We start from the raw sequence: 24,278 nt of genomic DNA, 5'->3' as shown, positions 1-24,278 counted from the left end.
TTCTGGGAAGATGCTTGGAGGATTCCTGCTCCAGGGGTTTAATTAATGAGAGCTATGTGAGAAAGGGAGGACGTTTTCCGTATGTCCTTGATCCAAGTTCAAGTGTTTGTGCCTTCCTGTTGTGCAATGCAGGTTTTTCTCTGGGGCTGAAGCTCCCTGTTCCTGCGCAGCCTTAACCCAAACTAAGCTGTTTGATAGCGGCGGAGGAGGAGGAAAATCTCCCACTGACACCACCACGAACAGATCAAGGGTGGCACCAGCCAGGGAAGAGTTGGAGAGTCGCGTTTTACTGCTGGGTGTGTTACAGAATTCGGATGAGAAATGGTATCTCTGAACAGGAATCCTCCTCCTCCTCCTCCTGAGACTGCGGCACCAGGCTCGAGGAACGAGCTCGGGGAGTTTGCGCCTCTGCAGCTCCTTTATCCCCAGGATTTCTGTGGGTTTAGGTTGTGTTGCCCGATCACAGCTGCGTCGTGGTTTTACGCGCACGCTGCAGTGCATACGTCCGTGGATGGACGGTGGGATGCCGTGGTACGTACGTGGTTTATAACACACGCATGCCGCCTGTAGCTGTATTTAAAGGCGCGTATTGCATTCTAAGGGTCCCCTCGCTGGGGTGACTGTTTACCTGAGAGGGGAGCCTTTGTCCCTCTAGTCCTGGGGGAGGTCGCAGACCTTTCGGGCGCAGGCAGTGCCCTATGCTGGGGAGGAAGCTGAGTGTTGCCCCCGCTGCCCTCGGAGCCGCTACAGCGCCGTGCTCCTGCTGGTAGGGACGTGGTTGGGGAACAAGCCAGGCCGTGCCCGTGCCGCTGTCCCCAGGTCCGTGGTGTTCCTGCCGTGCAGCCCGCTGGAAGCACAGCAAGTGTTCATCAGCAGAAGCAGCTCTAGACCGAAGCAGGCTCTGGGCGACCCCGGCTCTCCTGGGGTGAGATCTCCCGGTCCCCGCGGGGTTGGTTTCCTTCCAGACATGCTTCATTTTATGGGGCTTCAGTTTCTCGTGGTTCAGCTTGCACACACGGACACATGTGCTGTATGTTGCTGTGCAGCCAGTTTTTCTTTGCATAATTTGATGTTCGTGGGGCCTCTGTAACCCCTTTCCATTCCCATTGGCTACGGGGACACCTGTTAGACCCTCAGTCTCTATAAGCCAGCCAAAAAACCGTGTTGAAGGCCAACAGGTGTTTCTAGTTTGCCGTATGTGAATGCATATTAACTGTCTTTCTTCCCGCCTCTCCGAGCAAATAAAACCAGAGTTGAATCTGGAAATCCTCCACTCAACACCAGAGCAGCAGGCGGCCCTGCACGGTGGTGCCAAGAAGCCCGAATGAGCTCCCCTCTCCACGGCGGCCGTCTAGCACACTCGCGGGCCAGACGCCGGGGCTGCTGGCCTTCAGCTGCTCTCTTAAGTAATGCGTTTGTGTTTTGCTTTCCATTTATTCTGGACCGTTAGCTGAAAAGCCTGGCAAGCTGCAGCTTCCCGGACGCCGTCGTCCCCAGAACACTGTTGGCTTTTGTTTGAATGGAGCAGGGCAGGGGCAGGCGGCTCCAGCTCTGCTCCGATTGTCCATCGGTAGTTTTGTGGGTTTGGGTGGTGTTCACCCTGCTGAGTGCGTGTGCCTTGCTGGGATGCCCTCAGTCCGGGTGTCTCAAAGAGGTCGTGTAGGTGGTTAAAACTTCCGTCGCTGGTTTGAGGTGGGACTCCGCTGCGAACAGAGACAACAAAGCAGTAGAACAGCCCGTGTTTGCAGATTCAGAGATTCTTTTTCTGTAGAGATTTAAGTGGCTTGCTCAAAGCCTGGCGAGATCATTAGCAGAGGTCCCAACCAGCCCTTGGCTCTTCTAGCCTGGCGCTGTTTCGAATCCCTGATAATGGAAGTCAGTTATGCTGATTCACGGTCCTAATCTGATTGTCAGAGATCAAAGGGCCCAAATAATGCGGTCCTGTGTAATAAACGCAAGCGAGCCGCAGGTTGCTGGGTTCCTTTCACTGGTTTAACCGTGTAGCGTGCGGTGGATAAAGGGGACGGGTGGGTCTTAAGCTGTTAGAGAGAATCCAGGGGACGTTGTGCCTTCCCTCGGCATACCACCGCGCTCTCTGAGGCCGGTTGGGTTTCAGTGCAGCAGATGCTGAGATAATGGGTGCCAGATGTCTGTCATTTAGAGGATTCCTCTTTCTACCATCTGCAAATTGTCCGTCACTTCCTCTGCTGTACATTTTCATCAGGAGAAGCTTGAATTCTCACAATTTACTGACGTTGCAGATGTTATCAGGCTTCTCTTTAACTGGTGAGTGCTGGGCTTGTGCAGCCCAAACCAATCACACGTGGAAAAGTCGAAGAATGAATTTTGATTTGTATTTGTTCAGGAGCTCAGTTATGATTTTCCTTGATAAACTCGCCCAGAAAATTATATTCTACATTTAACTTGTAAAATGAATCCCTAGAAAACTCCAAGCGAGAGAATGCTGGAGATGTTTTTGTACTTATGTGAGAATAAGACATGGCTTTTCACTTTACGGTCTCCAGTGTAACTGGATACGCTCTTTAAAAATGCACGTTTTAAAACTGAAGAAATGGTTAAAGAGAGAACACTAAGCTGTGCAGACAGTATGAATACAGAATGCATCACGGCATATTTAGGGACAAATCCGTTATGAAAATGTCCATACTTTACACATGCTTTTAATCAGAAGGAGTCTGAGGTTTGTGGGAGACTTCGTATGTGTTGTTCCATCCATCTCCACAGTACGCTCGCTCACTTCTGTGAATTTCTAAGTCTTTTGAAGGCCGTTCCGTCCCGCATGCATTTCCCAGACAGAATGCTTCAGAAAATTATTTCCTTGAAATGGTTCGTAAGGTGTTGGTTTTTTTTTTTTTTTTTATTTGCTTGTTTGTTTGTTGTTTTTTTTCAACAAAAAAAAGGTTTGCTGTAAGGAAAAAAATGTCACTGACTTACTTTTCTGAAAACTTTCTGCTACTGTTCACACCTTTGCCCTGGGCTGAGCTTCCGCTGGGGCCGTGCCTGGTCCGGGCGGAGGCAGCTCGGGGCTGTGCAGGCGGTGCTGGGAGCCGGCCACGTCGGGGGAGATGAGAGGGGGCAGGAGGACTCCGAAAAGGAAAGTGTTCAGAGGTGTTCGCGCCCCCGTTTCCATTCTGCTGTACTGAAACTTTCCGCAGTTGGAAATGCGGCAACTTTCTTGTATTGGCCGGGGCCTCGTTTGGTGTAGCAGCGGAGCGTGGTGATATTTGAAATGTGTAGGAGAAACAGATGTAGAAAATGATGTTTGGGAAACAGCAGATCAGGTATTTTTTTTTCTGGTTTGAAATGATTTAGGCATTATCCCCCAGCAGAACGCTTACTCCTACCACGTAAATACTTTATTTCCACCTTCGTTTTTCCCGGTTGCTCAGGATCTCACCTCGTTAACAGTGAAGATTTTTGGCATGTCAACTCTTCGGGGTATCTGGGTGTCAGAGCTTGCACAGTGCATCCCTGAACCCCGTGTTTCTGCGGGGAGGCGTTTGGTTCGTCTCCGTCCTGCCGGCCCGCACAGGGCTGCGGCTGCCCCGTCGAGCAAAGGCTTTGAACTCAAACAGCTGCTCCTCCAGGGAGGTGCATTTCGAGTGTAAAAACATTACATTTGTGCTTTTTTTGGGTTTTAACTCGTGAATTTAACAAGAAGCAAGTAGCAATGACCCTTTCATCAGAGACAAAAGGAAGCGTGTATAAATGTCTTTTGTGGCTTGGCAGTAAACTTGCTGGGGACAACACAAAACGTGCCCCTTAAACAGTATTGCTTTTTGTTTTCGGAAGCAGTGTGGTGTTTCATCCCACCGTTAATTGCCTAATACCAATTATGGCATAAACAAGCCTTTTGCTATTGTAACTTTTCCAATCTATTTTTCAAGGTTTTTTTTTCTTGACGCCTATTACGCATCAGGGAACATGAGTGGCTTTTGTAGTGAAATATAAATGATGACATCAGCGATCGATACTTTTACATAGACTGTCCTGTCCTGTAAATGTGACTGCAGCTCTCGGGAGCTTTACGAAATGCTTCCCGCCGTGGATGCTTTGTCATATTGAACTTAATTATATGGAGACAAAGAGTCTGAGAAGAGTATTTTTTCCGATGAAAGCTAGTGGTTCTCGTTTCTGGTTTGTTTTCAAGCAAAAATCAATCAGCTTATGTTGTTTGTATTGTTAGGGATAGGCGGGGATTTGTGGGTACTCTGTCAGACCGTATCCTCCTCCTGCTGGGGGAAGACCAAATCCAGTAAGCAAGAACTTAGGAAAAAAACTCAGGTTTTCACAGGCATCTGTTAGGATGCTTCTCTTGTGAATTCTCTGGAGAGTCTGGGCACAGCGTGTGCGTAATGATACCTAGAGCTTTGCTAAATTACGGGGGCACCTACCTTGTTCGCAGAAAACATTTGTCTTTAAATTCTCTTGACTGTGCTGTTGGGAGCAAAGGCAGCTGCGTTTCACTGGTACCTCCGGGGGGGAAATGGAATTGTCATTTGTGGATGCAATATTATAGATCTGGAATAATTATTTTAAAGTCAATGCTTTGTTCCTTTTTAGATAAGGGGAGACAAGAACTTTGATTTCTTTATCCTGGTTAGTCTTCTGCCTAACTACAGGTGCCTGGGAGAAACAAGGTTGGTGACGATTTCGTGTTGCAGGGGAGGGGGGCCCGCGGGTGGGCAGAGCTCTGCGACGTGCACGGAGCAGCTGATGGAGCCGCCAACAGCCTCGGGTGCGTTAAGGTCCCAGCCGGCCGGGCTCGGTGTGTCTGTGGTGTTCACCTGGAGAAGCGGGAGGCAGCGCAGGAGCCGGGACGTGTCGGGAGCCCGGCTCCTGCCTCCCGCTGCACGTGTCCCGCGCTCCCGCCGCCTCACTCGTCTCCGCTCCCCGTCCGGACTCTGCGGCTTAGCCTGTTGCAGCAGCATTTCTTGTGAGCCCTCCGAGTAGCTTTTGATACTTTTTTCCTTGATTCTGCGTGGCTCTCGTGAGGGAACTGGTGAGAAGGAAGCTCCAGGCTGTCTACGGCCTCACCTCCGCAGGCGCACGGCAGCAGGTCAGGCCGAGCCTGGTGGCTTTGCTGCCAGAGCAGGAGGCAGAACTGGGCTCCGTTAGAGGCGACGCGTGCCGTGGGGGGACACAGCTGAGCAGAGCTTCACCCTGGCACGGGCTTCTCTGCAAGAAGCAATTAATAACAGGACAAAAGTGCCGCTGACATTCACACCTTCGTACGCTCGCCCTTGGCAGACGCGTCTGTGATCTCATGGAGCTGAGGTCACTTCAAAGATTTGGAAACTTTGAAGGAAGTCTCTTCAGCTTCTCCGAGAGAGGAATACAGGTTCTGTCCCAGGAGAGCCATCTTCCCGTCTTTCCGTGAAACGCAATTTTGGCCTTACTGTGGAAAAAAAAAAAATAAAAATCATCAAACACCAGCCTGTTTGCTGAGCTCCCAAAGGGAAGCCTCGGAAAGGCTGCCAAGTGCAGTATATTTTTATATTGCATCCATTATACAGTGTGTCAAAAAAGAATTCTCTCCACTATGGAGAGATATTTATAGTCCATAAGGTTTTATGGCAGAAGTTGGGAATCTAAGGTTACTCTCGCTGAGACTAGTCAGGCTGTTGCCTCTGACTTCAGCGGGGGCAGGTCTTTAAAGCATGAGGGTAACTTTGTAGAGAAGGAGCCGGGCTGGATGCTGTCACCGTCCCGCCTCTGCCACCCGAGGACCTTCGGGGAGACAAAGGGGAAACTTCCCGGAGCGGCCGGGCCATTGTGGCCCTGGCTACCAAGCCAGCGGCACGTGCAGGAGGAGGAGGCAGACAGGAGCCCGTCTGCGGGAGCCACGGCCCCGTTTGTTAAAGGTTTAAACCCCGGATGAGCTGGGCCTGGCAGCAGGCAGCCGGGAGCGCGGTAGAAACCAGCGACGGGGTAAAGGAACGGGCAGAGAGAGGAGGATCTCTGGTGAGGGGCTGCAGGCCGAGGCAGCTGGGGAATAGGGAATCGCGTGACATCGATGGGGACAAACGCGTGTTCTGAGCGGAGGCAGAACATTTGATGAAAAATCTGTCTCGGCCCTTAAGGGCAGCTGTGTGGAAGGTGCCCGGCACAGCCAGCCGCGCGTCTGGAAGTGCTTTCAGATCCCTGCAGCCCGTCTCTCTTGCAGATGTTCCTTCCTCCAGGACGTCTGCACAGCCTGAAGAAGTAGCTTGCCCTGACCTAACAGGTATTTGCACACCTTCCAGTGGGGAAGGAGCAATCCCAACAAGCCCTTGGCTTCTGTTTTTTGATGCGGATGAAGAGGTCGAAGAGATTTTACTTGAGGCTCCATCCGGTCAGGGAGATCCTGGGAAGCCCTGGTCACAGTTCCACTGAAAGGATGATTCCCTCGTCCTGGAGGAGGCACGTGGCTGGGAGAGGCCCTGAGCAGAAACACATCTCCGAACCACTGAAACATTTGAGCTTAAACTTCCCATTCTTTAAAAAAATCAAATACCTTAAAGAGTAGACAAAAACCTCTGGGACTTTTCCTGGCTTAGCCCATCACAACCAGGAGTCAAGTTTAAAAAGACCTGCAAAGCTTACGGTGTGCATAGGTCAACTCAGTGTCTTATGTAACTTAAAGTTCATAAAAATTGAAAGCCCTAAGTATGATATTGATTAAACGTCGCTTGGCCATCTCACATATTTATATTTGTGAGAAGTTTCAGGGGAGCCAAAACTGATAGTGCGGTCCCTCGGGAAAGGTTGGCTGTTACTAGACAAGGGATTTAAGGCTGCGCATATGTGGTTGGTGTGTGTGGGAATGGCACCGCTGTGATAAAATGAACCTGTGGCCTCTCGTCCTGGAACTCTCCAAACCTCTGGTGAAAACAGTGCACGTATGTGCACACGTGTGTGTCTGTGAATCTCCACGTGCGTGCTGTTGCATTTTGTACATCGACACGTCTTAGTGAGCGTCACAGAAAGGACTCGCACGCGGCCCGGCTCAGCACGTACAGCTCTGGGCTGTCCAGGTCGTGGCAAGGAGAGCCTGACAAAAAATTAGAAGAGTTCAGATACGTTGAAGGTGTTTGAAAAAATCACATGAAAATGACCAGCCAAGTTAAGATGATGTCAGTTTGGACAGAAAATTACAGAAGAAACGACGGACGGACAAAAAAGCCTGTGAAAAGCGATGAACTGAGTAAGTTTTATCTGAGCACTGCAGGAAGCTGCAGAGCTGTGAAAGGTAATCTGCTCCCTGCGGACCGGGGCAGATCGCATCAGGCATATTCTCTTCAAAAAAAAAAAAAAAAAAAAAAAGAGATATTTCCTGGCGGTGCTGTCTGTCGTGGCTGGTTTATGATGTCTCTGTGGATCAGGAGGGGACAGCGCGGTTGTCTGAGCATTTGGTATAATCCATGAGAGGACATTGAGTTTATAGATGGTTAGGTGGGCAGGGATGTTAAGTTCTAGTTAAGAACTCATGAAAGACAGGAAAATATATAATATCTCCTTATGATTTCTCTTTTTTACGTGCCTGGTTTATACCCTTGTGTTTTGCAACTTGTCTTTTCTGTGTTCGGTACCCTCCTGCACCAGAAGCAGCTCTGCCCTGCCCGAAGCAGGGGCTGTGTCGCTGCTTTTTCTGCAGCAAGAATTGAGCAGTGGGGGAAGAGCCTTGTCCCTGAGGTCCCCGTCCCTGAGGTCCCCATCCTGGGGCCAGACCGGGTCACGTCCCGGGGGACTCGTGCTCCCCAGGTTTGCCACCCCGGCGGCGCGGCCGCCACTGATCTCCCGGCTGTGCCGTGGGAGGAAGCGGCGTCTGAATGCTCGGGTGCCAAATCCCAGAGTGCACTGAGTTGTAGAAAAGGGAAATGAAACAGAAATGGGGGGAAAAAAAAATAAATCACCAAAACCCAACAAAAAAACAAACAAATCCCCACCCACCCTGGATTTTGCATGGAATTTCTAGTTTGCTGACAAACCTTCCGAACCAGTGTAGTGGGGAAGCGGCGGAGCTGCGACGCTGCCGTGGCTGTGCCGCCACAGCCTGCTCTTGGCTCATCACTTGGGCAGATTTTCTGAGAGCGATTGGAAATATTTTATTTCGACCCAAATTTCAACCACGCAGAAGCATCGGTCGGACCCGTGCGGTTCCGCTATTTCCATGCGAACTGCTTCCCTTTTAGTACTCGATAAGGCACGTTCTCCAGCTCCTTTAGGTTATAGGGGGCTTGTTATTGGGAGAATCTCATGGAAACTCCATTCAACGGGCTGTGTTATAATGGCTATAAAACAGAGCGGCTCAAATTCTTGGGGGTTTTCTCCCAGTACATCTGTTTTACTGAGGATATGCTACAGCAACTTGGTTTTTAGAGAGTAATTGTGCGGCGTTTCACCTCTGAAGGGAATTGATCCGGTTCAACACTGGCAGGGCCCTTTCCCAAGAGCTGTAAGTCTGTTAAATTTCTTTACGGCCAGAGGGAGGGGATAGAGCCTCTCTACTCTGCTCCAGAGCCTGTTCTTCAGCGCTGGGTCTCTTTTCCGAGAGCCTCCCTCACCCTCTGACTGCGGAGAGTAGTTTTCCCGTTGAAGAGCTGCAGGATTATCCCTTTGGAATTAGATAGAAGTGGTTGTATCCCAATTTTAACCACATTTGATCTGTATAGACTGTGTAGCAGTTTTCTTTATCGCTTTTTTTCTGGTCAAACAAAGTGCAGCAGTGTTTGTCTATTTTTTTTTTTTGTCTTATTAAAGGTCACTTCCCTAAAAAAAAAGAAAAATATATGGGTTTTTAAAGCTTATGGAGGGTTTTTTGGGGAAAAAATTACAGATGGCAGTTATAGATGTGTGTGTATACAATGCTATGTATGTAAGTGCAGATTCTGTTTGGCAAAACAGATTTCACAGGTTTTATTTACTTCGGAATAATCCTTTCTGAGGAATTAATCTGGAATTTGGAAGGGTAGCCACAAGCCTTTGTTGGCTTGCAGGGTGCGTGTTGTGAGCTCTGGGGACCTGAACCATCCCCTTTCAGTAGGTGTTTGGGAAACCCCAGTGCCCAGCCCGGGTGGGGATGCTGCCCTGCCAGCAGGACGTGACAGAAAGCTTCTAGTCTTGTAAATACTGTGAAGGCTCGGTCTTATGCTCCTCTGACCTGGAGTTTACCACAAAGTTCTCTTTGCGGCCAGCTCGTGTTTACTTGCAATTGAATGTGCTGAGAGGAAAAAAAGGCAGAGCTGGCCGTGGAATGGAGAAAATCTCTTGCCAACTCCTCTCGCTGGCCACACTGAGCGATTTTGCTCAATTAGGGGAAATTAAGCCACGTCAAAACTTAACCCTCTGGGATGGGGAAGAGGTTGGCACATTGGCACCGAAGTTTGGACCCTGGTCCTCCTTTCCGGGGCACGGTGAACGTGCAGCGAGCTGAGATGATTTGTGTGGTCTGGAGGTCGCTCCCTGCTCGTGGGCCGTCAGGACATGATGCTCCTCCTTTTGTCAAGGGTCATGTTCTCTGCCCCGACCCCCAGAACTGGCTGGCGAGTGTGTGCTGCCGAGCTGGGAGATGACTCCGTCGCTTCATGGGGTGTTTTCTGGGTGTGCTGGAAAGGGGCAGGGGCCTTGTTCAAGGGAAAGCCAGATGCTACAAAACTGGAGCCTCTTGGCATTGAAGCTGCCTTCAGGCCTTTTTACAAGGTGTTGTAAAGTCGCTTGACAATGGGCTGCGAACGTTAATGGTCTCTTAGCCCAAAGGCAGATGGAAAAGTTGAGGGTTTTTTGTTATCAGTTTAAGGGGATGGTTTCTTTCATGTGGGAGTGTGTAACCTCCGTAAATAAAATACCAGATGTGCTTGAATTCTGTTTTCCTTAAAATGACGTGGGCATTCGTGTAAAGGATAGGAATACCTACTGTTATCAGTATTTGATTTGAAGCCTTTCCTAGCAAAACGTGTCCCAGTGAGTTTCTGAACGCCGGGTTGATGCAGAACAGGTACCGCCACCATCGTGTTCAGCCTCGGTCCTGGCTAAGCCAAGCTTACCTGTCATCCCAAATCCCATCGCCCAAACGTGGATCCTCCAAAACGTTTGGTTTACCAAGAAACGCAGCTCTGGGTTTGATTCGGAGTGCTGCCAGCCTCCGTGGTGGCTGGGGGCGGTGGCTGGAGCCCCGGCTGTGGCATGGGGAGAGGCTGCCCCTGGCGCGGGCTGCGTGGGGACGGCAGCGGGGACGGGGGCTCCCGGCACACACCGTGTTTGCACGGGGCAAAGGGAACCACAGGGCCTCGGATGGTTCTGGGAGGGAGCGTCCGAGCCTAGTGCTGATGCCACGGTAGTCCTAAAGGTGAGCCCTAAACCCAGCCCAGCTGGGCTGTCCCTCTGGTCTGTCCTGGCTGTGCACAAGGACATTTCCGAGCCGGTGCAGAGAGGAGTGCCCGAGGGATGATGAGTACAGGCCCCCAGAGCTCTGCGGTGCCGTGCAGACGATGCACGGAGGAGAGGCAGTCGCTGTCCTTTCTGGTACTGGGAGGGATTTGGACTCAGCTGGGGACTGAGAATATATTTGAAACAAATCTTGCACAGGTGCAAGGCTGAAGTAGCAGTGTGAAATTCTCCCGAGGCAGATGAATTTAGTTTTATGAGAAACATGGTCATTAGTTGGGTGCGACTGAACTTCTAAGTATTCCTCTGCAAAGCTCCTTAAAAATATAGACGGATTTTTTTTTTCCATTTAACTATAAAGATATATTTCTTTTCATATTGCAGCCCTGCCGCTTCCAATGTCCTGGGTTTCTTTGAATGTTTGAAGGTCAGGCTGTATCTGGGGAGGATCACACAAAGCGGATTTTTATCACAGGACCCTTGAAGTTGTTCTTGGCCAGCCTGGGCACTGCCTAGGTAGGCGATTCCTAAAGCATGAATATAAACTCCTGCAGTGCTTTAAAACCTGCGGTGCTCGCTGCCTGGGGGGAGCGGGGAGCCAGAGGAGCGAGGGGGGGGGCTGCAGGGTGTTGGAGCACCCTGTGTGTGTTCAGAGAGACGCTGCTGGTCGGGGCTGAGATGCAGCAGAGGAGCTGCCTGGGGACTGGTCACGCAGTGCCCCCTTCTCTGGGAGTTCTTGGGGACACAGAGAACAAACCAGATATAACCAGTTATATTGCACGTATAGCTCCTGATTCCTGCCCGCCTTTAATTTAGCGGGGATGTGAGTTATCTGGAGATTGGCATTTTTAAATGATTATCTGAACAAAAAGGGTTATATGTGTGAAAGTTTGGCACAATATTCTCTTATGTGTTCCTAACTCTTGCTTAAAAAATAAAAAGCAATCTTGTACGTGTTCCACGGACAGAGATGAATTGAAACCAAGTTTTAACAGGAGTCCCGCAGGAAGTTTCATATTGAATTTATTTGCGTTGACATGGCACTTCAGTAAATGTACAAATAAAACTAAGGATGGGAAGAGCCTGTCTCGGGAGCAGGTTTCCGGGAGCCCCCTTGACATCCTCCGTGTGTGACCTTGGAGATCAAGTATAGGTGGAGCCTGTGGGTGCGAGTCAAGGCGACCCATACTTGGTTTCAAGGGTCTGCAGGGAACCGCCGGCAGGGATGGGGCAGAGCCCTGGCACGGTCCTGCTGCGCGGGGAAGGTGAGGGCCTGAAGGAACTCGGCTCCTTGCCGAGGTCCGAATTGGCTCGCTGGTATTGTCGGACTTTTTGTTTGGAAAAATCACCCAGTGCAGGTGGAAAGTTGCATTTCCCAGGTGATAGGAACTCCGCGAGTAATCCGGACGCAGAAACTGCATCCGAATAACCTGCAGGTCTCGTGCAGGCCTGTCTCCATTTACCTCTCCCCCCGCCGCCGAGGCTTCGAGCAGCCTGCAGCAGACTTAGATCTGAAACCCCAAACATTTATGGGTGGTTGTGCACCTGCAGTCACGTCTCCAAGCACGGGTAAGGCTGTTAGTGGTCCTTCCATGCCTTGCTGTTGCGTCACGTGCAGCTTCACACTCTTTTCTTCCCCAGGCTTGTTTTGTGAAGAGATGTGCAACGTTCAGGGCCAAGGGAGGATCGCGGTCGCGCAGGTTGGGTTTGAATTACGGAGTTTGGACAGACTTTAGCCAGTGACACACTTTGACTGGATTCCCTGCGAGAAGTGTGAAGGATCTGTGACTTTTGCATGGCTTCGGTGGGAAATCTTAACTTGGCCCTTTTCGTGTTCACACCCAGTCCCGGTTTCCTTGAAAGAATTTCAGACCTTTTAGTGAACTTGAACCGAGTTTTGAGTTCATCAGGAAATACAAGTCCAAGAAACTTCTAGGCAGGATTGATGTTGACGTGGGGCAGGGTTTCAGGAGCATGTGCTCCGTGGGCCCGGCCCTGGGTTTGTGCTGGTGCGTGGAGTGGGGAGGCGGCGGTGGCTGCCCCGAGCACCCGGGGTGCTTTGCTCTGTGGGCAGCACGTGCTGTGCCATGACCTGCCCCTGAGACCCGCACCCCTCCCTGCAGGGGGGCACCCCGGGCACCATCCCCGGGGGAAAGGGGGAGAGCGTCTGGAACCTTGGGTGGCGTATGGCCTGCCTGCCTGCCATCCGTAGGTAAGCCACGCACGCGGAGCGAGGGGATGCCTGCAGCCATCACATTTTTCTGAAATACTAATGGGTTGTTTCGGAGAGGCACGGCAACCTCCAGGGAATAATATATAATCTTTCCTCCCAAGGGCCCACGGGGACCGATTCCAGCACAGCTGCTCCTAGTTAGCTCACAGTCCAGGTTTGATTTAGGGACCAACCTTTACCTCTCTTTCCGTGGCACCTGGCTGGCAGTGACAGCTGATTCATAGCTGCCTGGCAGAGGCAAAAATAAATCTCCTGCTTCTGTGCTGGGGGGTTGACTACGCTTTCGAGGTATCCTTTGTCCAAAGATCTTAGAACTCAGGATGGCCCAGCAGCCCCACGTTGATGGTAGCAAAATAGTTAATGTCAGGCTCTCCCCCTTTTCAAAATAAGGATGGGCGTTACTATCTCAGAGCCACTTCTCTGCCATGATTGGCAGTTAACGCCCTTGGAGTGCAATGGCAATTAATGCTCTGAAGTGCAACGGTGGCAGCGTCCAGGTGCAGGAGGAACAAGCACGGAGCCTCCCAGCCCGTGTCGGGCTCTCCCTGCTGTGAGCTTTCACGCTTTGGCTGATCGCCCCGAGCGGGGCGCTGGGGTTCCCTCCTTAGGAAAGTCGGGGTGTGAAATCCACCCGCAGTTGGGGCAGAGGTCGGCTCTGAGCCGCAGCGGCCCCGGGGCAGGAGCGAGCGGTTGGGGTCGCGGCGGACGAGGGAGGCAGGCAGTGGTGAGCTGGTGGGGGAGGAATGCTCTTCCTTCTGTTTATGAATCATATCTTTCAGTCATGGAGGAAGGAAGTTTCATAGTGCTTTGATAAGTACAAGCTCTAAGAAACTGAAAGTAGTGTTTGCAGAGTCTAACCACAATGCTTATTTTTACAAAACATGGAGGCAAGAATAACTCCTGCTCTCGCCGCATCCTTCTGGGGAAACACGTTTTATGGAGAATCTGCTGAGACTGTGTCCATTGCAAAGATTAAAGGGAACTTTATCCAAAAGCTGCTGTTAAAGAATAACAAAAAACCCAACAAACCCCTAGACTCCAGCTGCATCCAGCACAAAGAGCAGAGCTACCGAGCCCCTCTCTCTCAGCGACGAGCTCCTCTCTCTCAGCTTGCGAAAACAGACCGCAAAGCCCTACGAAAAGCCAGCGGCTGATCCGTGGCTCTGCTCCGAGTTGGGTGACACTGAGTCCTGCTGCGGGCCCACAGAAAAGTCAGGCTTGCAGTTGAAGGCACCTTTGTGATTTGTGGTTGTCTAGTTGATCGGGTTTTGCGTTCATCTGCCTCTGAAACGTCAGGCGTGAGACCCAGCGTGCAGAACACGCCCGGAACAAACAGGTGCTCGAATCCTTTCAGAACGCAGCTGCTGTTCTCCGTAGACATTCATTTGAGGTAAACGTACTTCGTGTTGCCCAAATTGGCTTTGCTCCCTGGTGTTTAGGAGTCCCTCCCTCTCCCCTTGTACTTTCTGTCTAACCATAAGGTCACAGTCTGGATTTATGGCCTTGGAAAGGTCTCCACAGCCAGAGATGGATGGCACAGGCGTAGCTGCAAGGTGTTGCTGGGTGAGAAGCTGAGCAAGAGGCTTGTCAAACCATGAAACATTGTGAGGACGAGCAGGACTACGACAGCCTTGGTTTGGATCGTGAACTTCTCCCTGAATGCTCCTAGCAGGCTACTTGCATTGTGGAAGGACCTTCAAACCACTGAGCCTTTCTTACTCCTCTTTCCTTGCCTAACTCGGCATGACAGACGCTTCGTTGCCTCCAGCTGCCCTTTTGGCTTCTAAAACACCTGGTTTTCAAATTCTTAAGCCTTCTCTCAGTTTTACAAAATCCCCCAGGGTCACATTTCCTAATTCCCCTTCTGCTCTCCATAAGGAGTCAGTAAGTATTTCTTTGAAATGCTGCATTGCCCAGTTGACGTGTCTAACCACTGATACTGTTTGTGGAAATAGAAACCGTGTGATAATGGTTACAGGAACAATGGACAAGGCAGGAACAGGAATTTTCTCTTATATTTGTGAGCGTCGCTCAGGGAGTTCGGAGTCGCTTTTCTTACAACACATAAAACAGGGTCCGTCGTGTCACCTGTTAGTGAGGCTGCCAGGGCCGGCATCTCTCCTGAAAGCAGTTCAGAGTAGAAGTCTGTAGAAGTCTTGCTGGATCTTTGCTGAAAGTAGGAAAGCCTTCAACTGGTGAACAGTTACTTCCAGAACTGGTTAAAAAAACCTCTTCCTCTTCCAGTTGTTGCAGTAACACACCTTTCTTCAAACCGATATGGCGTGTAGGCGGTTACTGTACATGAAAATCTGATTAAAATGCGTAGAGTTCCTGAATTCGTACTTATAACACCTGTAGTGTGAAAATCCCTTGTCAGCGAGCGGGAGGGCACGGCTGGGCAGGCTCCTACTAACGCCCTGGTAACCTGTCTTACACAAAGCGTTTGGGAAGGGCTGCGGCTCTCCTGGGCCTGGCAGGGCGCTGCAGGGAGAGGATTAAGCAAATATAAACCCTTGGGGACTTCGTTAAGCTCCAGCAGGTTTTAAGATTTCTGAGAAATCAAACCAAACTTGCACGGTCTGGTGTTTCAGAAGTAGTCGGGGAATTCCCAGCCCAGGCAGGACGGAGCGGGAAGAGGCCGAGGGAGTGAAACGGTGCGTCCCTTTGATCACATCAGCCTTGTTTTGATCACTGTCCTTCTCCAACTCTATTCTTGGCTGTGATACGTTTCATTCCTTTTGGCTTGCCGGGTTAGCCCGCTGCCCACAGGCACAAAAGGTGGGCAGGAGCCTTTTCCCGCGGGGGGGACGCGCTGCCCCCCACTCAGTGTCCAACCTGTCTTTGCATCCGCAGTGAAATTCCACCCGGCGTCGTGTGGGGCTGCCCGACGGAGCGAGAGCCGCAGGGAGCGGGACGGGGCTGCTCTCGCAATAGCTCACCCCGATAGCTTTTATTTTTTTTTTTCCTTTCTAACGGTGCACAGGTCCCCATCTGCCTTCGGGGGGGCCGTGTGCTCACGGGGGTGCCTGCCCTTGCCCTGCTCCCCGCGGCTCCTCCGAGGATTCTGGCTGCGTCTGGCCGTGGAGGCAGCAGCGCTCGAGTCAGGCTCCGAGCAGATGGAAATGGGGCTGGCTCCCGGCAGAGCGCGAGCTCTGGCGGCTCTGGGCGAGCAAAAGAAAACCAAGATTTATCTGCAGTAGCAGAAGGAAATGTACAGAGTACAGTATGGCCGAAGCATGTGTGTTTGGCAAAGCTACAGCTTGTTATTCTTCCATCCAGACCAAGTGCCTTAAAACAGTATTTGTCTCCATTTTTCTCCTTTCTTTTAAGGAAATGCTTCTTTACAGAGAAAAAAAAAAGTTGCTTCTTAAGCGCAAATACATTTTTAGAGTGCCTTGCTTAGTGCCAAACGTCAAGAATTTGCCAACAACCGATAAATCTTTCTGAAACTTCCCCGTCTATTTTGCGTGTCTAACTGAAACTTGGCATTTCCTAAGCTGGGCTTGATTTTGATCCGTAACTGAAAAGAATAAAACGGCCAAGCGTTGGTGCGGCGCAAGGTTTCCTCCTTGCCCTCTCCCCGCTGTTTTGTAGGCGGAAGATGGTTCGGAGACAGAAAATGTTTTGGTGTTTCTCCCAGGGCCTGAGGACGCACGGGCTGTGCGAGAGCGGGGCTTTAGAGCCCGGCGTGGGAGCAGCTCCCCGGCCGCCTGGCCACCTCCCGCTGCCCGCGCTCGCCCGAAAGGCCTGGGCAGGTGGTGCCGGGGGCTACTGAGTGCAGGTCTTGGAGGCTTCAGTCTGTCAGTCTGGGGTCGTGGAGCCAGCCCGTGTGTTGTGCATTGGGAGCCTTGGCAACTCACACAATCTTTTTTTTTTTTTTTTTTTGGACTAATTAAAGTAGCTCTCGTGTGTTTTGGTGAGGTGTGAAAACGCTTGACTGGAAAGCATCTCCAGTGCTTGTGAATAGCTTCCAGATGGGCTTTCGGGAGGAGGATGCTTCCGAGTTAGAGGGGAAGTGCAGATTTCTGCTCATTTGGGTTCCCAGTTGTTAAATCCCTCAGAGGAACGGAGGGAGCCTGGGTTTAGGAAACAAGGCGGGTGGCAATTCCTCCATTTTCACCTGGCAATTAGTCATTCGCTCTATTAAAAGGTAATTTGAGAAAGGTGCTCTGTGTTCCCTAAAGGTCTGGCCCACGCCCCGCTGAGGGGAAGGGAAAGCTCTGGTTTTGGTAGGGAACATGATTTATTCTGCACTTGGGTTACAAACATTAGTATAAAGTGTGTACTACATGGATATTTTAATTTTTTCAACCATTTAGTTTAGTCTTCTCTGGGTTAATACGATTCAGGCAACTTGTGGGGGAATTTTAGCGGAAAGGTATAAAAGTTCTCCCACTCTGATTTTTAAGATGAGAAAGTAAAACTTCTAAATCAACAGATTTTTAATGTAAAGAAAAAAAAAAATTGGTCTTCTCATTTTCATGAACAAGGTGGCTGTTACAGAGGGATGACGAGTGTGTCTGTATCTACGTGAGTGCTGGTGCTCATCCGGGGTAGGAGTCTTTGGGGTGGCGACGTCCTCGAGGATGCACTGGGGGGGACCGTTGGTTAACGTTCCTTCTTACCGCCCTGCGGAGTTAGTAACGGCAGAGCAGGGTGTAACAAGCAGTTGGTTTTGCTCTCCTGCAGCTGCAGCTCACCCGGGCTCCCCTTCTCCTCTCTTCCAGACGTGAACGAGTGCAAGGTGGGCAACGGCGGCTGCGAGTCCCAGTGCTGCAACACCATCGGCAGCTTCTACTGCAAGTGCGCGGCGGGGTGGCGGCTGGCCCAGGACGGGAGGGCCTGTGCAGGTAGGGACGGGACGGCGCCGCGCCGCCTGCCAGGGGCTCCCAGGGACACGCTCTCGGGTCGTCCCTCTCCTCGCCCCTGTCGTGGGCGCTCCTGAGGTGGTTTAACAAAGCGCTCCCTTCCCGCGGTGCGCCCCGAGGTATAAATCATGGTTGTAGAAGGAAAGTCTGACCTGGATGGAAGCGAAGTGTTCAGGGTGGGATCTGGATCTGGCTGAAGTCGACGGTGTGGGTTTTATTGCGTCGAAAGAGATGAGATTTCTCCGTTGGACTCTGTGTGATCACGCTGTTCCCTGTCTGCCACTTTCTAAATGTCCTGCTTTCAAACCCCAGTGGAAGGGAAGACGCGGTTTTGTGTTTCTAAAATGCAAATGCTAGATGGGATTTGTGTCAGCGCGGTTCTCGGAGGAGGCCTCACGCGTCGTGCGGCTCCTGCAGCCCGAGTCTGTGCTCCTGCGCCCGCAGCAGCTGCCCCGTCCCTTCCTCCCCGGGCGGCAGCGTCTGGGTGAGCGCTGCGTGTTCGCGGTGGCCAGAACTGGGAGGCAGAAAAATGCAAAAAGCTATTTCCTTATCAGAGCCAAGAATGAGATACTTTTTTTTTTTTTTTTTTTAATTTTATTTTATTAATCAGTATGCTGCAGTTCCAGCATTCCCTGTCGGTATCCGAGCGAGGGACCTTCCTGGGCTCCTGCAGACCCGAGCCTGGGAGCCCGCGCCCGCTGCAGGCGGCTCTATCGATGGCTTAGGGTGGTCAAGTTGCTGCGATGGGCTTCTCGCAAATTTTCGGCACTGGTTTGCTTAGCAGAAGCCCCAAAATAGTCAGAATGGTTAACAGAGATTGCTGACAAACTGGGAGAGAGTAATTTCTGTGGATATCGGCTTGGACATTAAAGTATTCAGCAGAAAAATGTCACTTGCTTGCCAATTTGGTACATTTGTCTTGTTTTGTTGAAAATAACTGAAAAGTATTTCCTGGCTCTGTACCACTGTAGAGATGTGTGAAATAAACAGCTCTGCCCTTATCTTAGCCAAGCTAAAATATTTTCAGTTTCCCCAGAATTCCCCTGGTGAGGATTAGCTTCTCAGATGATTAAGATTTTTTTTTTTTTTTTTTTTTTTTAGGGGAGACAATGTGAATCCCTTTGCATGTGTTCTTGGAATTATTTGTAATTAGCTGTGCCCACAGAGCCCCCCTGTGCCCCCTCAGTCCCCGCTTCGTCTGACTGGGCGCAGGGGGGGACAGTAAGTGCCATCATCTTCCTGGAGCCCCTCGCTCCTTCTGCCTGCATTTGTTCTGTCTGCAGGTTTTATCAGGTAAACAAAACAAAAAAAAAGAGCACAGGAAATATTAAGACCTGAATTAACTGAGACTGGCGTTTGCATTGGGCCGCATCGCTCTCATACTCCCATTTTGCTCAAGGGTGGATGTCCACACGCCAGCACAGCGGGTGCTGGTTGTCCTCTCCGTGGCTTGCACTCCTCCATCAGTCTCACTGCTGTGCTCGCGGGTGGGCCCTGCTGTGCTCGCCACTTTCTGCATTAATTTTTATTTTTACATCAGGTAAGAAACCCTGTCCAGATACCCGGCATGCTAACGCACGTATGAAAAGGAGGGGACGGGATTAGATCGGATTTGTACAGACAGGGGAGATTAGAAAAGGCAAAAGGCGCCGACTGATGTTTATGGTTTGCAAAATATCCAACTTTTCTTGATCTATGTCCTGACGGAGCCTGAATAAATCAGCCTGGGCTCCAAAGCATGAGCTTAGATGTTTGGAGCCCTTTGTTGGCTCCGTGTAGGACAGGAGGGTTTGGACCTTGCCCCTTTCCCGAGGGTGGCCCGAGGAGACGAGTCGCGGGTTCAAGGGCCGGCAGTTCACTTGCTTCCCCCTTGTGACTCGCTTCCTGGCGCTGGCCTGGCTCGGTGACGTCCAGCTGGCCTCTTCGGAGCCATCCTCTTTGAAGTATCTGCTAAACAAATAGCTACACAATAACGTCAGCAGGATGGCTTGTGTGCAGAGGCAGAAAGCTACCGCGAGCCAGTGTTGGCTTCTAAGGTAGGGAATTTTTTGAAGAAAAAAACCCATATGAGGACTTCCCAACCTAACCTCTATGTAGAACAGAGGGGTGTTATAGCTCAGGGAGAACTTGCTGCTTTTCCTGCCCAGAATTGGTTAAAATTACATGGGTTCACTCTCAGTAGAGACAGGGGAGATGGGGGATACCATCGCAGGAGCAAGGGGCAAAAAAAGAAAGGCATTTCCTTCCTGCCAAGGTGTTGTCGACTGGTTGGGTGATGACTGGGATCTTAAAATGAGTGTCAACGTTCTCCTGCAACGCTGCAGAGAAAGAGATACTTGCAACGTTCGGCTGTCCAGAGCTTGGCACACTTGGCAACGACAAGTTGAGATGGTCACACGCGACGTCTTCTGAGCTACAGGACCCCCCAGTTACCCCTTGCTGCCTGCTGCCGCCCACTGCCAGCAACGTCCACCACGGGACGGGGTTGGGGCGCGTGTGTGTGTGCGCGTGGGACCTCCCTGAAAGGCTCCTGGCTTGGTCTTTCTCGTCCAGGGAACAGGCAGACGGGCAGTAGCACCAGCGGCGTTTGGCTCCCCAGTCTGTTTTCACTTCTGAGCTAAAGGGATTATAGTCAGAAAGAAAATCCACCCTTGGATTTATTCAGCCCTGGGCTGCTTTGCTAACGCTACCAGGAAAGGAGCCGATTAGCTCTTGTACCCATCTGGGATCTGTCTGAGAAGCTACTTAATACTGGCCCTGAGTCCCTGGGTGGCATCAGCTCTCCTCTTTCTTTACGTGGCTTGAAGTTGAGCTAGTGACCTAGGGTGGCAAGGAAACCTTACACACTACCAGTTTTCATGTGATTTACCAGTATCAATAACACACAGTTGACTCAGGTGCTCATAGAGTGCTTCTGTTGTGCTGAATAGAGGATGGTTACGCTCGTCGCCACGAGCCTCTCAAGTATTTCTGTGTTTCTGGTTTTATCTAGAGCGGAAGGGCTGTCTGTAGAGTGGTTTTGGGGACATTGTATTGGGATTTTTACAGGAAACGAGCGGGTTTTCTTTTTTTTTTTTTTTACATCAATCTGTGAGGTATGGCCAATTCTAGGGGTGCTGAAGTTCTTTGAACAAGATCTTCTTGAGGTTCCGCTGCACGTTACCGCTGACGTTGGGACTTGAAGGATGCGGAAGCCCCTTTTCTAGATCCATTGGCTGCCATCGGTTCAGGTTTAAGTTATGTCCCAGGGAAAGGAGCTCCTTTTCACAGTGGAGCTAAGTCATCCTTCAACTTTCTCGTTTTGCTGGAGGAGGTTTTGCAGAAAACTGGGACCCTTGCAGACACTTTTGGAAGCGTCGGCGCGCACAGGGCTCTGCACTAGCGATGGGCGTGATGGAGAGAGCTCAGCCAAGGACGCAGGGGGTAGAGCTCTTAGCAACATCAGAAACCAAACCTCTACAACATAATTCTCACAAATTGTTTATTTTACTCTTTTAAGCGCCGCTTCGCATAGAGAAGCGTGTTTAAACTTTTCATAGCTGCCTTAGGACAGGGCCGTTAGCTCCAAAATGAAAGGAAAATTCGTGCTTTAGCTGGATCGTGTGTAATAAACCTAATTCAGCACATGGGGGTCTCCGTTCATTTAATTACCAGCACACGTTTTCCTTACATAGAGGGGTTCAAAAGTCTGTCTGGAATCCATTTCGGCGTGCGGCCCGTGACCGGTATGTGTTAAATTTCCTGGGCTGTTTGTTTATCAGACTCTTCACCAGCCAACGTTGCAGCACGGCGCAAGGACGGGGTGCCCGAGCTCCTGCCCCACAGAGCCAAGATGTCCTGGCTAAACGGGTTGGAATTTGAAGTTCCTCTCAATGTAGATGGATCCGTGTGGCGCCAAACTTCTCTCTGACCTGGAAGACTATTGGGAGACAAAAAAGGGGACAAAACTCCCTAAACCATCATTGTCTGTTCGAGGGGTGGCCTTTGCTTCGGGCTGGCCTTTAACTGCACGGGGCGAACCTTCATCTTCCAGCTTCCACAACCCTTCCAGGAGCTTCTCTTGGGTTGGTGCCAGACAAGCCTCAACTTGCCGAGGAGTTCAGGGAGCTGGGGCGTGCTGGTGCCACGGGCCAGTTAATCCAGGTGCCGTTACAGAACACTGGCCCATGGGACCTTGTCCCTCTTTAAATTCCCTTCGGAATGGCTCAGGAGGGCTCGATGGCTCTTTTGAAATAAGCCAAGTCCTGACTGGAAGGAAGAGGGAGTTCAAACTCTGCAGCTGGAAAAACGCAAAGCTCTTTGCTTTTCCAATTTGTGCTCGTTCCCATTTCTTCCTCTAAGCTATTCCTGTGGTATCTTCTTTGGTTAAAATTAGCGGGTAAGGTGAAATGCCCGCAGGAGCCCCAGGTGGCCGAGGGCAAGAGGCGAACCCAAAGGGGCGGCGTGTCCCCCGTGGAAGGGCTCAGCGGGGAAGACGCCGAGCAGGGACGGTTGAGCGCGCATCTGCTGCTCGTCCTTCCGTTGTGCGGAGACACGAACCAGCAGCTGCAAATCCTCCGGCACCGCTCGTGTTCCCAGGCCACAGCCGCCACGCGCTTTTTACACACCCCACGGGGTGAGGGCTCGTGCGGTGCTGACCCCTGAGGTCACAACCCCCTGTTCCTCTCGCCTCCCCTTCCCTTGCCTTCTTCTGGACTGCTTTCACATTCTCTGTTGGGCTACTTCCTTTTAACTGCAAAATCCTTTTTAAAATGTCAGAAGAAACTTGGTTCAGCGTTTGGGTAGTTTTTGGATGAAGATTGAAGCACTCGCGTCTGCCTCGGCGGGGATCCCCTGTCTGTGCAGGGGTGAATCAACTCTGGGACTTAACACGCCGTTGAACTGCGAAGGACCGCATCGTCGGCTGTAATTTGTTTGGGTTCTGAGGAGAGTTTAGTGATGCTAAGACTGAGTCTAAATGAAATTCCACGAGAGTTACGGGTTTGGTCCCGCTCGCTCCCATTTCAAGAACCCCTCTGGCCGGTAACGCTCTCCCAGCTGATTTCACAGGAAGCAGTAACGACTCTAAGTGTTCCCATACCCAAAGCAACTCTTAGTACTTAATCAGTTGAAGTAAATTAGGTGACAAGGAAGCTCGGACTGGCTCAAACCTGGCCAAGCATAACTTATTACATAAGCAGGATTCAGTTTATGTTCAAGCCCGATGTACTTTTGATACACGTGTTATACCGCAGAGCCGTCTGGAAAAGTCTGAGCCTCTCATCATTATTAATTTTTTTTTTTTTAGCAGTCTAAGAAAATATGAGTTTGAACAACTTTGTCACATAATTTGTTGAGCACCAGCAGCTGCGCTGGCATTTGTTTCTGCAGGGCAAGCAGCGAGCGCTCTTTGTGGGGAGCTGCGTGTGCCCGGGCGGGAGGAATTTCCAGGTCATGGAGCCCCTGGCAAGGTCCCGCTGGTGCCGCTGGAGTCGGGGGCTCTGGGAGAGCGGCGCTCGCTCCGCTGCAGCTGCGTTCCGGGCAGCGTCGTATAGACAGTGTCTCGGTAACATCCCTGAACCGAGGAAGTCGGTCTAAGCCATTTCTCATGGCTCTGTGGCAACGTTCATTTCTGCATGTCAACGCTCCTGGTAACATTTACAGGAGAAGCGTCAACGCTGGCCGTGGTGGTGGCTTCAGCGTCGCTGCGCGGAGGGAGGGTTCCCAAGGAGCCCCGCTGGGGCAGGAGCGAGGTGCAGGGGTGGCGGGGAGGATTTGCCCCCTCTGGAAGCAGCTTCCAGCAGGACGGCGGCGAGCAGCCGAGGCGCAGTGCAAGGGCCAGAGGGTTCAGCACGGGGCGAGGGGGGTCAGGCATCGCTTCTGGTGCCTCGGTCATCCCCCTCCAGCAGTTCCCCTCCTCCTGTCCCTCTCCTGCCCCAGGGTCCCCTCTCCTCCCCCCAAAACGCTGAGCATCTCCTCGGGGGGCCCGGGCAGAGCCAGCGGAGGGGGGGCTGCGGCACATTGGGGCTTTGCACTGGTTTCACTTCTCCAGACCATTTCTAAAACTGCAGCATCTTTCAGAAGTTACATTTATTTTTTTTTTTCCACAAAGTAACTGACAAATTTTTGGGGTCGGATATTTTTGTTAAAGAAGCATTCATGAGAAGCACGTGGGCCCTTGGGAGTTTTAAGATGAGCCGAAGCGCTCCCTGAAACGTTCCGGGAGCTGCTCTCGCTCGGAGCGACCTGCCGGAGCCCACCGTCCCCTGGAAACCGCTGCAGCGAGAGCCTGACGGCGTCATTTTCTTCCCGGATTCAGCTTCTCTCCGCGTCTCAGAATTCTTCGCGGAATGCTATTCATTGCAGGCTAAACCGCAAGTTTTAATTTGGAACTTTACTTACAGCCAAATCATACTGCTCAACCGTCTCCGAGTAGCAGGGCCTGGGCTCCCCCAGCTCAACCCTGCGAGCACATTGTTTCAAAACATTCCAGAAAGTTAAATGAGGCTTTTTGAGCTTGCCTCTGGAAAATCCGATCAGCTCTTTGTACTTCTTGCTTCGTGAAAAAGGTAAAATAAAATCCTGGGCTCCGTCTTGCAGGAGGCGGCGATGGGATGGTTTTCTTTTGCAGCCGTCGCGGCGGCTGTTCCGCGTTCGAGCGGAGGAAAATTTGCGCTTTTTTCGGTATTTTCAGACGAGCCCAGCGCGGGTTTGCTGGGCGCTGCGGATCCATCAGCTGTGGGTTGTTTGGGGAGGGGTGAGGGTCACATCGGGGACACCCCCCCGGCATGACCAGCAGTCGTCCCCCGTCC

At 51.3% G+C, this 24,278-nt stretch overlaps 1 protein-coding gene across 2 annotated transcripts in view; it reads left to right on the top strand.

Moving 5' to 3' along the window:
- Positions 1-24,278, top strand: part of MEGF6 (multiple EGF like domains 6) — a 91,130-nt gene that overhangs the window by 23,941 nt on the left and 42,911 nt on the right. Inside the window, exon 5 of one of the 2 annotated variants that reach the window (XM_026862896.1) lies at positions 17,347-17,469. The exons of the other annotated variant lie outside the window; for it this stretch is intronic. Coding sequence (XP_026718697.1) covers positions 17,347-17,469 — 123 coding nt within the window. The remainder of the gene's footprint in view (positions 1-17,346; positions 17,470-24,278) is intronic. 2 annotated transcript variants of the gene reach the window in all.

This window comes from Athene cunicularia (genome assembly GCF_003259725.1).
Source record: "Athene cunicularia isolate RWA chromosome 21 unlocalized genomic scaffold, athCun1 chr21_part1, whole genome shotgun sequence".
NCBI classification, from domain to species: domain Eukaryota; kingdom Metazoa; phylum Chordata; class Aves; order Strigiformes; family Strigidae; genus Athene; species Athene cunicularia.
Note: the sequence above shows the minus strand (reverse complement) of the source record. Positions and strands in the feature narration are given on the sequence as shown.